At 41.1% G+C, this 16,824-nt stretch overlaps 1 protein-coding gene across 4 annotated transcripts in view; it reads left to right on the plus strand.

Annotated features, from left to right (window-relative positions):
* The window catches only part of LOC144594616 (BAR/IMD domain-containing adapter protein 2-like), a 99,772-nt gene extending 83,325 nt beyond the window's left edge, over positions 1 to 16,447 (plus strand). For 3 of the 4 annotated variants that reach the window (XM_078401379.1, XM_078401381.1, XM_078401382.1), the window contains 4 exons: positions 155 to 220; positions 7,651 to 7,819; positions 10,433 to 10,467; positions 14,308 to 16,447. In XM_078401379.1, the coding sequence (XP_078257505.1) occupies positions 155 to 220; positions 7,651 to 7,819; positions 10,433 to 10,467; positions 14,308 to 14,377 (340 nt within the window). In that variant the 3' untranslated portion in view covers positions 14,378 to 16,447. Of the gene's footprint in view, positions 1 to 154; positions 221 to 7,650; positions 7,820 to 10,432; positions 10,468 to 11,596; positions 11,663 to 14,307 lie in introns of all 4 variants that reach the window. The other variant, XM_078401380.1, reaches the window with a different exon arrangement.
* The last annotated feature ends 377 nt before the right edge of the window (positions 16,448 to 16,824 follow it).

The raw sequence follows: 16,824 nt of genomic DNA on the forward strand, positions 1-16,824 counted from the left end.
ATCAAGTCCAATTTGTCGCCATTAAAAGCAAATAATTAAGAACTCGTGAGGCATTGCCAACTGGTTTGTTGCTTGCTGGCATTAGAGGCAGCTGATTTTTGTGTTTACAATGTTTAAATGATATGATCCAATGATTCTGTCGTTCTGTTTTCAGGCGAGGATGGTTTCCCTTCTCTTACACCCGTATAATGCAAGGTCCAATCAATAACATTTTACATAAGTAAGTGGCTATTTAAGAATAAATTGCATCTTTGAATGTGTGATATTTGTCTCCATTCCCTGCCCACCTGCTCCAGAGCAAGTTTCTTTTGTCCATATTTTACGCCATTAATTGCTCGGTCTTGTTTGCTCTTTGATGAGCACAAAATTAATGGAAATTGGTGTTTGTACCTGGGGATGGCCATTTCTAATTTCACTACCTGCTGCTAAATCTTGTGCTAACCATAACAAATGTGTCTGATTTCTCCACAACGCAACGCATTAATAGTCCAGTGCTGTGTGCCAACTGATAATTACGCTTCATGGTTACACTATTCTTGATGATGAACAATACATTTAATATTTTTTTAATTGCAGTTGTTCGTTTTGTATATTGGAAGAATAATTTATTTTTCCAGTTCAATTTGGTTGATTTCTAAATCTTGTGAATACTGGTCCTCCCCAGATTTCATTCCTGAGCACTGTTTGTGACCTGAACAGTTCGTATGTTGGAAAAGTGGCTACCCGGCAATATATTTAAACAAAAACGCAGGCTAAGCCAGGGCAACCTGTTGTTAAACCAAGCTGTTTAACCTGCCCATTCAGGTCACAGTGGCTGCACCAGAGACTATGGTTCGATCCTGATTATGGGTGCTGTCTGTACGGAGTTTGTCCAATCTCCCTGTGACCACAAGGGTTTTCTCTGGGCGCTCTGGTTTCCTCCCACACTCCAAAGACGTACAGGTTTTTAGGTTAGTTGACTTTGGTAAAAATTGTAAATTGTCCCTGGCGTGCAAGATAGTGTTAGTGTACGAGGTGATCACTGGTCGTCGTGGGCTAAAGGTCTTCTTTCCGTGCTGTATCTCTAAAGTAAAGATCAGAGTTTACACCCAGTAGAAGATGCTTGCAAGCCCTCAGTAACTGGTAGATCCTTCCCATTAGTCTCCCAAACGCTATTTCCTATATCTGGGCTGGGCATAATTGTTAGCTGGGGAGGACCTGTACTCTATTTCCATCTTACTTGGGCTCAGTTTCTGGTGCTACCTTTGGGATAAAATTGGGATAAGCTCAACTGATATAAAAATCAATGAAAAAATGAAGCCATCAAATATAATCAATGCTGCACTTTCTGCACTAATTAATTAGTTTGTATAACTTGTCTGAAATCTGTTCTTTTTAAAATGTGATTAAGTAAATGGAGGGGGGGGGGGAAGGGAAGAATCAAGGAATTTGTCTTTATCTCTTGTGTGTGAAGTGTCAGACCACCTTTTCTATTTTCCATTTTGTCTGCTACACTTTTTAAAGCCCAAAAGCAATCTGAGACAGTCAGCAGGTCAATCTGGATCTCGACCCGAAACTGCAATCAGTTCTCTCCCTCTGCCTCCACAGATATCACCCAACCCACTGAGTTCATCCAGCAGTTGTTTTTGTTCCAAAGTTAAGCACCTATGGTCTCTTGTCTACTTTAGAGCCATTTTATCTTGACATAGAACAATTTAGCACAAGATCAGGTCCTTCGGCCCACAATATCTTTGCTGAACATGATGCCAAAACCATTGACGTTGCTACATTTCACTGCTTTTTTTCATATGGATGTTATTACCTGCTGCTTTATATTCTCAAAGCTTTTAATAATTTTACTTTCGTTCAAAACACTTGATCAAAACGTGTTGAACAATTGAAAGAAGCATAGTTTGTAATTCTCATATGCAGTGCATTTGGAAGCAGGTGAAAGTTGTTCCATTCATTTACCTTGCCTCTATTTATTTGCGGTCCATTTTTGGATAAGTGTTATCCTTGGCACTGCGCCTGTTTCTCTTCTGCTGTGATTGCCCATCTGTCCATTTTGTTTAATTGCTTGAATTGAACCCATGTTCACTGCACTCTGGCTGTGCGGTATATTAACGAGCATCTGTTATGCGTCATAGAACAATTTGAAGTTATGTCAAGCTAAATTCTTGGGAATCATTTGATATTGAAAATGCATATAGTATTTGTTGCCCAAGAGATATTTATTTCAAGACCAATCAGGTAGATTGGTCTTGAAATAAAGACCAATTGGACTAATTAGGCCACAGAGTCGAGAGTTGTACATTATCTTTAAACAAAACGGCGACAAAGTTTTTGTTCGGCTGAATTTTTAGAAGATTGGCCATCATCAGTAAGGATATTGAGTATAGAAGTTGGTCGTTATGTTACAGTTGAACAAGATGTTGGTGAAGCTGCATTTGGAGTTTTGTGTTCAGTTTTGATCAGCCTGCTAAAGGAGCAATGTCATTAAACTGGAAAGAGCGCAGAGAAGATTTAGGAATAGGAATCCTTTATTGTCACATGTGACTAGGCACAGTGAGATTCTTTGCTTGCATACGCAATGTGTACAAATAGCAGCCACCTACGGCGCTGACAACGTTACGAAGCACGCCGGCTCCCCCTTTTGTCAACCCCCCCCCCCAACAGTTCCCCCATGCCGGGTACCCATTGTCCATTTACGAGGATGTTGCCAGGACTCGAGGGCCTGAGCTATAGGGAGAGATTGAGCGACTTTATTCATTAGAGCACAGGAGACTAAGGGGAGACCTTGTGTAAAATAATGAGGGCAATTGATATGGTGAATGCACAGGATGTGTAGGGGAAAAAAACTGCAGATGCTGGTTTAAATCGAAGGTAGACACAAAATGCTGGAGTAACTTAGCGGGTCAGGCAGCATCTCAGGAGAGAAGGAATGGGTGACGTTTCGGGTCGAAACCCTTCTTCAGAAGAAGGGGCTCGACCCGAAACGTCACCCATTCCTTCTCTCCTGAGATGCTGTCTGACCCGCTGAGTTACTCCAGCATTTTGTGTCTACCCGGTGAATGCACAGTCTTTTACCCAATGTAGGAGAATCAAGAAAGAACCAGTGGACATAGGATTATGGTGAGAAGGGAAAGATTTAATGGGCTCCTGAGGTGGGTGTATGGAATGAGCTGCCAGAGAAGGTAATTGAGGCAGGTACTGTAACGACACTTAAAAGACATTTGTACAAATACGTAGGAAAGGTACAGAGGGATATGGGCAAAACATGGGCAGGTGGTGGAAAGGAACTGCAGATGCTGGTTTAAACTGATGATAGACACACAAAGCTGGATTAACTCATCGGGACAGGCAGTATCTCTGGAGAAAAGGAATGAGTGACATTTCGGGTCGAGACCCTTCTTCAGACTGAAAGTCCCGGAAAAGGGAAACAAGAGCTATGGACGATGATGTAGAGAGATATAAACATAGCACAAAAAGTAAGGACATTTGTGTTTGGTAGATTATTTCTTTGTTGTAACAATGCTTCTTGGCAATAAATCTTATACCGTTGGAAAGCCTGTTTATTTCCCTTTTAAATGGTGCCACATTTGTAAGGAACATGCATTTGTGGGATGAGCAGCAGAGCTGAGTATATGGGTTGCGCCCATGAAAAATTTGCCAAATCTTTTCTGCCAATGCCAAACAGCTTATTCTGCTGTTGCTATTGACTCTTGTTTTGAGCTTCTGGTACCCCCAGGTGCTGACAAGAATGGGATGCCATCCCACAACAGTTTGTGACCAGGCTGGTGACCAGCATGAGGAGGAGGTGCCAGGCTGTTATGGCTGTGTATGGTTCTTCCACACGCTACTGTGGCTCCTGTTTATTAAATGAATAAATTGTTAAATTGCCAATATGTCTTGTTTCTTCAGACTTCAATCATCCAATCCACCAAACAACACCGAACAAGAGTCAATGGCAGAATAAGCTGTTTGGCATTGGCAGAGATTTGGCAAATTTTTAATGGGTGCAACCCATATACTCAGCTCTGCTGCTCATCCCACAAATGCATGTTCCTTACAAATGTGGCACCATTTAAAAGGGAAATAAACAGGCTTTCCAACGGTATAAGATTTATTGCCAAGAAGCATTGTTACAACAAAGAAATAATCTACCAAGCACAAATTTCCTTACTTTTTGTGCTATGTTTATATCTCTCTACATCATCGTCCATAGCTCTTGTTTCCCTTTTCCGGGACTTTCAGTCTGAAGAAGGGTCTCGACCCGAAATGTCACTCATTCCTTTTCTCCAGAGATACTGCCTGTCCCGATGAGTTAATCCAGCTTTGTGTGTCAATCATCAGTTTAAACCAGCATCTGCAGTTCCTTTCCACCACCTGCCCATGTTTGCATGGGCATGTTGGGCCAAAAGGCCTGTTTTTATACTGCATTACTCGAGAATACTAGAGAATTACTCGAGAATACTAGAGAATACTAGATTACCAAATTAGCAAATGGCTTGGTTTATCGATTAGTTTAACTTAATCATGAGTTCCTGATTTTGGCCAACACGCAACACACAAATCAACACTGAGCGAGTGACTAATCTAGGACTTTTTCCCATCTTGGCTGTCTGCCTGAACAAACAATCCCAATAATCCGTAAAATAATAGGCCTGCAACTCGTACCCAATGCTCCGATAAATGAACTGGGTCTGCCATTGCGGTGGGTCGAACGTACTGGTGCCTGTGTTGTATAAAGGAAGGCACTGATGGTTTTCATACGAAAGCACCTGCAAGCTTGTTCTGTCAGTGTACCTTCCAGTCCTTTACACCTCTTGACACCTCGGATCTGTTTTTAGCAATTTCTTCCTGTACTGTTAATTAGCTGTCATTTTAATCTCTAGTTCCAAATTCAGCATCCCTTATTTTTAAAAGTGCATTTTCTTTTCTGAATAATTCAAGAAGCATTCTGTGGAAAATATCTTTCTTGGTGACTCAACCGAGTTTACAGAGTGAATAGTTTTTGGAAAGTTAACTTCAAGATTATGGAATGGATCTGTAAGTGCTTTTGGTAGCATGGTGGACAAGATGGTGAACTAAAGGTATAGGATCATCCGTGATCTTATTGAAGCACTACTTTCAGTTTATAGACAAAGTGTTGGAGTAACTCAGCAGGTCAAGCAGCATCTCTAGAGAACACGGATAGGTGACGTTTTGAGTCGGGACCCTTTCTTGAGACCGATTGAAGTTGGGGAAAAAAGCTGGAAGAGAGGCAGGAGCAGGACAAAGCCTGGCAAGTGGTATAGGAGAAGGGTCTCGACCCGAAACGTCACCCATTCCTTCTCTCCTGAGATGCTGCCTGACCTGCTGAGTTACTCCAGCATTTTGTGAATAAATACCTTTGATTTGTACCAGCATCTGCAGTTATTTTCTTATACTACTTTCAGTTTAGTTTAGTTTCAGTTTAGTTTATTGTCACGAGTACCGAGGTGCAGTGAAAAGCTTTTATTGCCTGCTTCACAGCCAGTGCAAAGTCAAGGCAGCAATTGTCTACTGTTAAAAAAGATGTCAGTAAAAGTTTACTTTGGGTTACTTTTACTAACCCTGAGAAAACTAGCATTCATTTTGTACTTGCCACAACTTGGGATAGGTGTCTTGCTGTCAGTGAGGTGATTTTGAAAGGCGACCATTATAGAAATGTATAAGAAAATAACTGCAGATGCTGGTACAAATCGAAGGTATTTATTCACAAAATGCTGGAGTAACTCAGCAGGTCAGGCAGCATCTCAGGAAAGAAGGGATGGGTGAAGTTTCGGGTCGAGACCCTTCTTCAGACTGATGTCAGGGGGGCGGGACAAAGGAAGGATATAGGTGGAGACAGGAAGATAGAGGGAGATCTGGGAAGGAGGAGGGGAAGAGAGGGACAGAGGGACTATCTAAAGTTGGAGAAGTCGATGTTCATACCACTGGGCTGCAAGCTGATGTATGTCAGATGACAGCCACTTTTCACCTGTAAGAATGGCTTCTCATCCTACTACCAGTATAAGCAGGGGTACAGTGCTGCTGGAGCTCACTGGAGCGCTGCTCCGGCACCTCTGTTTTTAAAAAAGAAAGCCAAAATAAACAGTGGGGAATTTAACAGCGGTCGCTCCGGCACCGAATTAGTACTGCAACACTGAATATGTACTTTCAAACCCTGACCCCAGCTCTCCTGGGCATCCTGGCCATAGTCAGAGCCTCTGCAACAGTATAGGCTCTGACTTATGTAGGAAGGAACTGCAGATACTGGTTTATTAAGAAGATAGACACAAAATGGTGGAGTAACGCAGCGGGCCAGGATCTGCCTGGAGAAAAGGAAGAAATGATGTTTCGAGTCGCGACCCAAAGAAAGGTTCTGTCTGAAGATGGGTTCTGACCCAAAACGTCACCTATTCCTTTTCTCCAGAGGTGATGCCTGACCTGCTGAATTACTCCAGCACTTTGTGTCCAACATAGGCTGCGACTTGCTGGCTGAAGCATCCTCGACTCCAGAAACCGAGCCTTATTCAGCGGTTTCTCCTTTGGAAATACTGAGGACTCTCTTCCCCCAAGTTGCCCCAGACAGAGGTGATAGTCCCCGGCTGTGGGAGCTGATTTTGTTTGGACAATATTTAATTCGCAAATTCAGACATTTCAAAACTAAAATTATTTTAAAAAAATTATTAAAATAGTCTGAAACATCTAAAGACAATACAATAAACAATGAGATTGCAATTATTTTTGTTGCAAAAAAAAACTTGGCAACTCTTTGCTTTATATTAAAAAAAAAAAAAATGCTGGAGGAATGCAGGCAGCGTCTGTAGAGGAAAACGAGCAGATGATGTTTGACTCTGTCTGTTCCCCTTCACAGGGGTTCTGACCCACAGTGTTCCTCCAGCACTAATTTTTGTTCAAGATTCCAGCAACTGCAATTTCTTGTATCTCCACCCATTGGCCCCATATCTGCCAAGTCTACAATCTTCACTGAAACTTATCTGGTGCAAGAGAAATGTTTCTCTATGATTTGACAGTTCTTCCCATTATAAATAGTGGCCAATTTCAGCAGGTGGTCCTTGTATTCCACGTGGAGTCTAGCAACACAGCAAATTGTCCAGCAGGTCCATTCCAATTAGTGCTGATGGATAAATATTGGGCTTGACTTGCCATGTAATCACTCTCTGCACCTGAGAGAGTAGCAGCATCCGCAGTTTAATACATCATCTGCAAAAGGCTGTCTCCAGCAATGCTGCACTTGTCACCCTAATTGTTTGTGATTATGTCAGGTCTGGTGCGGACTGTTGGGATCCACTTTCCACAACGGACTTCATGGGCGGGCTGACTCCCTGCCCCACCCTCCTCCCCCCATCTTTGCACATCCCCAATCCTTTCCACTCACTTTAATTTCATGTATTTTGTGTTTTATTGGCAGATCGCTTTCCCTCCTGGGATAAATAAAGTTCTATCGTATGGGAATGGTTGTACATTTGAATGTTCAGCATCAGGCTTGCCTTGCTAACCCTTCAGTGTTTATTTTATTTATATATTTATATATATATATATATATATATATATATATACAAACTCATTGACCATGCCATGAAAAGAACACTTGTTTGATGAATCAACTGGTTTTAACTCGTGTGTCCTTGTTTCTGCCTGTAGTTTGAACCATGCGAAAAGCAGCAGCACAGGGAACCTGCTACTGAAAGAAGAGCTCTCCATTCCCCCACCTGACTACAACTCGCCTTTAAGAATGACTTCTCATCCGGCTTCCACTACAAGTACTCTCAAACCCAGACCTTACAGCGTGGCTGTGCCAGGTTTCACACAGGTATTTGAAACCACCCTCTGTGGGACATTTCTTTTTTGGCACTATACAGTATAAGAAAATAACTACAGATGCTGGTACAAATCGAAGGTATTTATTCACAAAATGCTGGAGTAACTCAGCAGGTCAGACCTGCTGAGTTACTCCAGCATTTTGTGAATAAATACCTTCGATTGGCACTATACAGGATCAGTAATCCATTATACATTCTACCCAATGATAAATTCCTTGGATGTCCTGCAGCAAAAAATATGGACAGCAAACTTGGCAACATCTGTCAACACTAACTTGAATTTGGGCTTTGTATTTAACAGAACAAGATAATCAAAAGCAGTGTACAGAGATAAAGGGACAACATGAATAGGCAGCATAGTGGTTAAGCCAGAGATATAGATCATTGATCTAAGGGCACGAGTTTAAATCTCACCATGACTGCCATGGAATTTAAACCCAAGAAATTAATTAAATCTGGAACTTTTTTTTAATGTAACAAATGCTTGCTTCTGAAACAGACTTCTGTAAAAACCCATCTGGTTTAGAATCCCTTGAAATTTGCCCTTGATCCAGCCAATTTGTGACTCCAGATTCATGAACATAGGTGACCACTCTCTTAACTTGCCTTCTCAAGATGGGCAAATAATTGATGGCCAGTAAATTGTTGGCAATATTCACATCTCACAAATTAATAAGTAGAAAGGCCGCCAGCCCCTCTAGTCTGTTCTGCCATTCTGTGAGATCCAGGCTTAATTCCAACCATTGGCTTAATGCTGCAACTTTTAACATCAACAACAAGAAATAGCCCCAAAGTTTACATTTTTACTTGACCTAGCTTCAACAACACAAGATCTTCACTGTTCTTTGTTCACTGTCAATTGGGATGGGTATGCTGCCAGCATCTTTGTTAAAATGCAGCAGCTACTAACTAGCCTAAACTGATTTTATGTTTTTTCACTTCATTTGAGTCCCATTTTTTATCTGTAACTTTAGACAAGCATGGCAGAAAGTTTTGTTATCCAAGCAGAAACACAGAAGCAACTCTAATTTATTTACATTGATCATTTTATAATGCATTTGTGAAAAAGGCAACTAATCTGAAAGATATTTGAGATTGGGTTTTAAAAGAGCGAGTTTCATTTTTTCTATAACTTGTCATATGACATGAAACTCATTACTTTGACACGTATTAACTTGTATCTGTAAGCACAGCCAAATATAGACCAATTTAAACTTGTCAAAGGCTTTGAACACTTTAAAAAAAACTGTGACCCTTTGCTTAAAATGAAATATTAAAAATCATCTTCAATCATGAACTGTCTTGAAGTGATTAAGCAAAGCATTTGTTTAAAGGATTTGCCACTTGATCATCTGCACAGCAGTTATTGGATTGGTAATACATAATCCGGTAGGAGATTAGATTGCTCATAGCTGGGTATCAAACAAATTCACATGAGATTCAGGCTGAACTTCAAGACTTTAATTACTACACAGTAATCACATACACTGGAGCCTCTATACACTGCACAAACCTCTTAATCCAAGTTTTTAGGTCATCTGCTTGTTATGTATTTAAATTTCCATCCAGTGACTCCTGCAAGCTTAATCTGATAAACAGAAACGGCCTCTTGACACTATTTAAAGAGTCATGAGTTCTCCTAGTGTTTTTATGTTGAAAACCAAAAGAAATGACTGATTCACCCACATTACTGTTTATAAGGTATTTTGTAAGTATTTTTAAAGTGGAGATTGACAAGTTCTTGATTAGTAAGGGTGCCAAAGGTTATGGAGAGAAGGCAGGAGGATAGAGTTGAGAGGAAAACGTATAAGATTATTAACGGGTTGGACACGTTAGAGGCAGGAAACATGTTCCCAATGTTGGGGGAGTCCAGAACCAGGGGCCACAGTTTAAGAATAAGGGGTAGGCCATTTAGAACGGAGATGAGGAAAAACCTTTTCAGTCAGAGAGTTGTAAATCTGTGGAATTCTCTGCCTCAGAAGGCAGTGGAGGCCAATTCTCTGAATGCATTCAAGAGAGAGCTAGATAGAGCTCTTAAGGATAGCAGAGTCAGGGGGTATGGGGAGAAGGCAGGAACGGGGTACTGATTGAGAATGATCAGCCATGATCACATTGAATGGCGGTGCTGGCTCGAAGGGCCGAATGGCCTCCTCCTGCACCTATTGTCTATTGAAAGGATAAGTGAGCCATGATTGAACGTCGGAGTAGACTCGATGGTCTAATTCTGCTCCTATGACTTATGAACTTTTAAAGTCTTGATGTTTGAAAACTGGACAATGTGTGTGTGTGTACACCACACAGTTATAGCAACATAGAAGATAGGTGCAGGAGGAGGTCATTCGGCCCTTTAAGCCTGCACCGCCGCTCAATATGATCATGGCTGATCATTCAGAACCAGTACCGCAATCCCGCTTGAGAACAAAGAGCTGAATATGAAAGTTAAAATAAAATTGAGCATTGCGGGGTTAATGTCAGTTCTAATTCATTATTAATTAAGGTTGATTGGTAATGCTGTATGTTTGCGAAGGGATAATGGATTGTCGGCATCGATGCTGACATCTAGCGGCCATTCCACTAACAACAGTCTACCTTGTTCTCTCCAGGGCCTGGATTTTGGTCAGTCAGGATTATCGTTGAAGTAAGTTTCTTCTTTGACTTTGACGCAGAGATATTGATGCACTAACTTATGACTAACAATAACTCATCAGTTGGGTATTCCCTGTACGTAAGAAGTAGAAATGAGAAACTGCAGATGCTAGTTTACCAAGGAAAGACTCAATATGCTGGAGTAACCCACTGGGTCAGGCAGCATCCCTAAAAATCATGGATAGGTGACGTTTTGGGTAGGGACTCGGTAGGTCGATAGAGTTGCTGCTTTACAGCGCCAGAGACCTGGGTTCGATCCTGACTACAGGTGTTATCTGTATGGAGTTTGTACGTTCTCCCTGTGGTCGAGTAGGTTTATCCCAGGTGCTCCAGTTTTGTCCCACACCAAAGACATACAGAATTGACTTTGGTAAAATTGTACATTATCCTTAGAATGTAGGAGAGTGCTTGTGTACAGGATGAACGCTGTTCGGCACTGACTCGGTGGGCCAAAGGGCCTGTTACCACGATTTATTTTTAAAGTCTAAAGACTCTTCAGACATTCTTCTTCACAAGAAAGGTCCCACTCAAAATGTCACCTCTCCTTGTTCGCTAGTGATGCTGCCTGACCTGCTGAGGTACGCCAGCATTTTGTGTCTTTCCTTGAGTGTAATTAAGCTGCTGTGAGATACCTGAGGTGTCCAAAAGAACAGCATAAACTAGCCATCTTGCTGGCTGCCAAGGAACTGAGAGGCAACCTTTTTAAGCAAAGGGTAGTCGATATATGAAACGAGCTGCCGAAGAAGGTAGTTGAGGCAGATACCTATCACAAAATTTGAATAACATTTATACAGGTACATGGATAGGATAGGTTTAAAGGGATATGGAGACGGGTGGGATTAGAGTGGATAGGGCATGTTGGTCAGCATGGCCAAGTTAGGTTGAAGGGCGTGTATCCACACCATCACTCTGACTCTGTTCCAAAAGACATTGGGTGCCTTTCAGCCCATATGCTTGATGGATAATATCAGCAAGTCATCCACAGGGGAAGAGAGATGTATTTGTGATAACTCTGAAAATGTTGGTGTGTCGGTCACTGTTCGGGTTCAGTGTTGTGCACTGTGTTTCCCACTGAGTTTTGCACTTATAGGTACAAACCGACTTAATTTTTTTCATTACAGTTCTGAAGCCGAGGTTGCAAGGTTCTGAATTTAAACTTCTGCCACATTTAAGGCCTCTCTAGATTAGTAAGTTTGGCATTTCAGTGTGCCAGTCTGACATTCGTCACCTTGTCTGTCACTGGTGATAATCACTCATTTCCCACTGTGGCTTTGCAAATGGGTGCGATCTGTCTCACCTTCTCCAGTCCTGAACTGCATCTGTTTCTGTGTCTCATATTGGTGGTGGGGGGGGGGGGGGGGGGGGGGAAGACCCATTTTGTTGAATTTTCTAGGAATATATTAAGTCAAAAACACTTAAACCAGTGTGGAATAGCTCCTTCGATTCCAGTTATTTCATTTGTGAAGTTGTCGTAATTTTAATACTTATAGAAGTCCTTCCAGAATCCATCGTCTCTTTGAAGACTTGATGCAACATGTCTTACGCCACTCACTTACTCTCCAATTGATAGGCAGAAGCTGTTTTGCTTTGCGATTTAGCTGGTGTTCACCAGCTTCCCTTCCCTTTGACGAAATCCCCTTCACTTTTATATGGCACCCCCATGGAAAGCATCCATCAGGAATGGAAAGAAAGCATCACACGATGACAAGCACGTTAGGTAGTGCCAGAGGTGATGGCAACAAAACGGACTCCAGATTGTTGCTGTTCCATAATGGCCATTAAAGGAACAGGGTACTTGGTGTACTCGGTAAGGCAGTGGTTGCAGAGTCACTGAGTGTACATTAGAGAGAAATTGCTATTCAAAGGTACAGGGAGAAGGCAGGAGAATGGAGTTGAGAAGGAAAAATAGATCAGCCATGATGGAATGGCGGAGTAAACCCGATGGGCTGAATGGCCTAATTCTGCTCTTATATCTTATAAATTGAGCTGAGGGAGAAGATCAATTGCAACATTGAATTTTGGGTTCAATGACCTACTCCATCTCCTTTTTCCTTGCATTCTTCGTTAAGCTATGCCTAACAGATTTCTCATCTATTAACGCTAATTTTGTAAGCGTTCGTATTTGAACGTGGTTCTGTGCACTGCGGTGGCTTCATGTGTTGCGGAGATCAGCTGGCCTTTCCTCCGTCATCGCGTCGCCACTGGTCCATCTCCTAGGGTTGCTTTGCTGTTGCACAAATCACACGTAAGCTTCTCTGATTCGGGGGCATTGATTCGCTCTGTTGCTGTGTTTCATTGCTGCCGATCCTGTCTGCCGACCTCCTGTGCCTTGTGATTCACTTGTTGGTGCTTTGTGTTCCAGTAACGTCACTTACAGTTGTGTTGCCATTTCAGCCTTGCAAGAGCAGATGTGCCACGTACAAGCAGATATTGTGTAGACTCCAGTCAGTAACTCAGACTGGGGTCTGACTTCATGTATACAGATATCTTAATGACTTCCAGAAAATCAGCTTTCAACTTTCATCCCTAAGTTTTTACTCATGAAATTTGTGGTTTTTAATTTCACAGTCTCTTGAGCAAACAAAATATTTTGCAGATGAATAGTTGGATTTGAATTATATTTTTCCAATAAGCTGGTTCTTTTTTTCCCACGTTTAAGCTTTTGAATTATACTTTTTCCCAGTAAGCTAGTTATTTGGTGCCATTTTTTTCCACATTTAAGCATTTGAATGATAGTTTTTCTTATAACGTAGTTATTTTGATGATATTTTTTCTACTAATTCCACTGCAGGAAGTTGAAAGCTTTGCACTGTACCTCGGTACACGTGACAATAAACTAAATCAAATCTAAATTGGGCAACAATTTTGCAGCTGTTTAAAAATTTGTATTGAAAAATCTCCAAGCCAACCCAAAGTATTTCTGCCAAACAAATTGGCTATTCTGTTCTGCGGTTTTCTGTGTAATATGATGGGATGCTAGATTGGAAAAGTGTCCAGTCTTGTGTCTCGGACAGCTGGAGAGGATGGAAAACTGCAGGATAAGTCCTTGTTTGCACTTGTTACTCATCTTGCAGTCAGATTTGGACCAGCTTGGAATGGTGTTCAACAAACTGCAGACAGACTGAGAAAACCACTGCATCTGCTTGTAAAAATCTATTAGTTAAATCTATTAGTTAAAAATGCATTCAGGAGAAATAAAATTGGCATGTCAGTAATGTAAAACCCCAGCACTTTTTTAAAAAGAAGTGTTCTCCTTACTAGTGCAGCACCGTGAAATCGTAAACTGAAGATTTGAGGTTCAATTGAATTACATCTGTGGCACAGCGGTAGAGTTGCTGCCTCAACAGCGCCAGGTTCGGTCCTGACTACTGGTGTTGTATATACGGAGTTTGTATGTTCTTCCCCCTGACCGCGTGGGTTTTCTCCGGGTGCTCCGGTTTCCTCCCCACTACAAAGATGTACAGGTTTGAAGGTTAATTGGCTTTGGTAAGAATTGCAAATTGTTCCTAGTGTGCGTTGGATAGTATTAGTGCACATGGATCGCTGGTCGGCGCGGACTCAGTGGGCCAAGGAGGTTTCCGTGCTGTACCTCTTAACTAAAGCGAATCCATCTTGTGGCCAACTACAGAAAGGCATTGTGTATGTATGCACTGCAATTAGTTCACTCCAGCTTTTAGTCTCAATATTCACATAAAGTTACCTCTTAGTTGCCATGAGCTCTTGCAAACCGTGCTGTAATGGTGGACAATGCTGTATTCTTACAAAGAGCTTCTGCCACTAAACTCTGTTCTCTTTATCTCTCCCTCTCTCTTTCTCTCTCTCCCCTCTGCAGAGAAGCCGTAGCAAATATCAAGTTGAGGCCGACCAAAATAAACAACAGATCGATCCCTATGGTGAAGTGAGCATTGTCCCCGGGAGGAGTCTCTCACTGTTCACTTGCTGATGGCAAGAGATGCCAAAGAAGTCTAAACCTGAAACTTCACCTGCATGAAAACAGTGACTTTAGTGACCGTCTTCAGATGGGTCCAGTCTAGACTAAAGTTACAGATATATCAATCTTGCATCTTGCTGCAGCAGTGCCACTTTTGAAACAGAAATACACCTATCCTATCCCTGCTTTAAACGTGATGGATCTTGTGGAGGGAATTGTTCGATGGCAGGTGTGTGGTTAGGCTTTTGTATGATGTTTGTAATTTATGCATGTGTTCAAGAATTAGCAGTTAGTATTTTTTTATTATATACTTTATACTAATCAGCATATAAAACAATATTTTATTATCTGGCTCTTTGCAGGAGTTGGCTAAAATGTTGACACTTTGTAGAAACTAGAAAGCTGAAATATTGTCAGACCAATTATAAATTGTATATACTGTGCCGTGTTCCCTTTTGGGGAACAATGTAAAAGACAAATAGTAGGATACGTGTATATAACGGAGTAACTCTTATTCAGAGTTTATCTCTGTTAACATTTTAGTGGTCATTATTTGAATCCTTGCTGTCACCTATAAAGCTTCCTTTACTTTTGAAAACATTAAGCAAGTACTGTGGTGGTGGCGGCGAAGGTCTGATGTCAAACATTTCTAACCCTTTGCAGAATTTTAGGATTCCTCTGCATTTTCTCGCTTCCATCTGCCACTGAGTGTAGAGTTGTCAAAGTTTATTTCACACCTGTGACTTGTAGTGCTTCCTTTATCAATTGTGACCATCGAGTCAGGCCAGCAAGTGACTAAGTTACTGAGGTCCCTGCATGTGTAGCGTAAAACAGTCCTCTCGAGCTGATGGGAAAACACACAAAAGGGACTTGATGCAGACGATCAAGTTTTCGGCTCTTTTGCAGAGTTCAAAGCGCAGTGGGCAGGAAAGCACGCGCTACAACCCCAGTATATAACAGCAATGCTTCAAAGTGGGAGAAAAATTGCAAAGTATTTTTTGCATAAGAAAATGCAAGAAACATTGTCAGATGTAGGATTCACATTAATCGATGGTCACCCCAGTACAGCAGTGATTTAAGTGCTGAATTGCTTGGAAATGGATGGTTTAAGTCTGTGGTACAGTGATTAATTAGACACTGAGATAATCAGTATTATTAACAAGCAAGATGATACACTCTGTGAATTAGTTTCTTCTAATGAACAAAGTGTTCTGTTATTTTTGAAAAGAAAGGTCTGTGGTTAGTCAGTTATATTTTAAAAAAACTTGTTAATATATATAATGCCCCCCTATTTTTGTCATATTCTACAAAATTTTATTTTCGATGTACGATGCTAAAACAATTTGAAGAATGAGATGCGATGTCATCACAAAAGGAACAGTGGTTGTACTGTGGGATAAGGTGACAGAGTTTGAATGTTTTATTACAAGAACCAAATGAAATGTCTGGGTATATTTTCAGTGAAATAGGTAGTTTTACATTTTTCCAGTAAAGTTAACTGGTCACGTCAGTTGTTCTTCACAAAGTGGTTGTAGATAATAAGACATAAATAGCTGAAATTAAACTCTTGCCGAGAGTGATTGTCAAACGATGAATATCAAATCCAACCTGTGCTATTTCACAATTATATTTATTTTGAAAACTTAGCACTTCTACGCACAGTTAGTCTCTTACTTTGCGCCATTAAATTCCAAAAACATACCTGCCACCCTAATGAAATAAAGCTCTTGTATATGACATCCACTTCCCTTTCAGTTCTGCATTTTGCCATCACGCTTTCACTTTTGACTTTATTACAAGGATGTGATTTAATTTGTGCCTTTCATTTTACTGAAGCTTTAAAATGTAGTACAAGACTTGCTGGGATGGTTGTCACAATCTGTACTGCATTGCAGGTTTCTGTAGCTGCCATTTTTCATAAATCGCCATGTTTTGTGAGTTTAAATTGACCTACGTAGAGTATATTCCTTCAGATAACGAAAAAATGATTTTGATAGTAACTTATGCAAAAATAAAATGGATTAACTGTTTAAGAAACGTACCACCTGCCTTTGTGTTCTATTATTGATGCAGTCTGATGGAAAGATTATTATTGTAGACACAAAAAGCTGGCGTAACTCAGCGGGACAGGCAGCATCTCTGGAGAGAAGGAATGGGTGACGTTTCGGGTCGAGATCCTTCCTGGCATTACTACCTTTGCTGTTAGTTCTTTACAGAACTTCACCTCAGTGTTAAACTGTGTCTACTTTAGTCTAGGCAAATTGATACTTTAGGAGGCACAATGATGCAGCTGGTAGAGCTCCTGTCTCACAGACCTATAGAATCTGGTTCATTCTTAACCATGGGCATAGTCTGAGTAACATATGCATGTTTGTAACTTTGCACCATCAAAGTCATGCAGGTTTGAAGGTTAATCGG

This window comes from Rhinoraja longicauda, chromosome 6 (genome assembly GCF_053455715.1).
Source record: "Rhinoraja longicauda isolate Sanriku21f chromosome 6, sRhiLon1.1, whole genome shotgun sequence".
Classification (NCBI taxonomy): domain Eukaryota; kingdom Metazoa; phylum Chordata; class Chondrichthyes; order Rajiformes; family Arhynchobatidae; genus Rhinoraja; species Rhinoraja longicauda.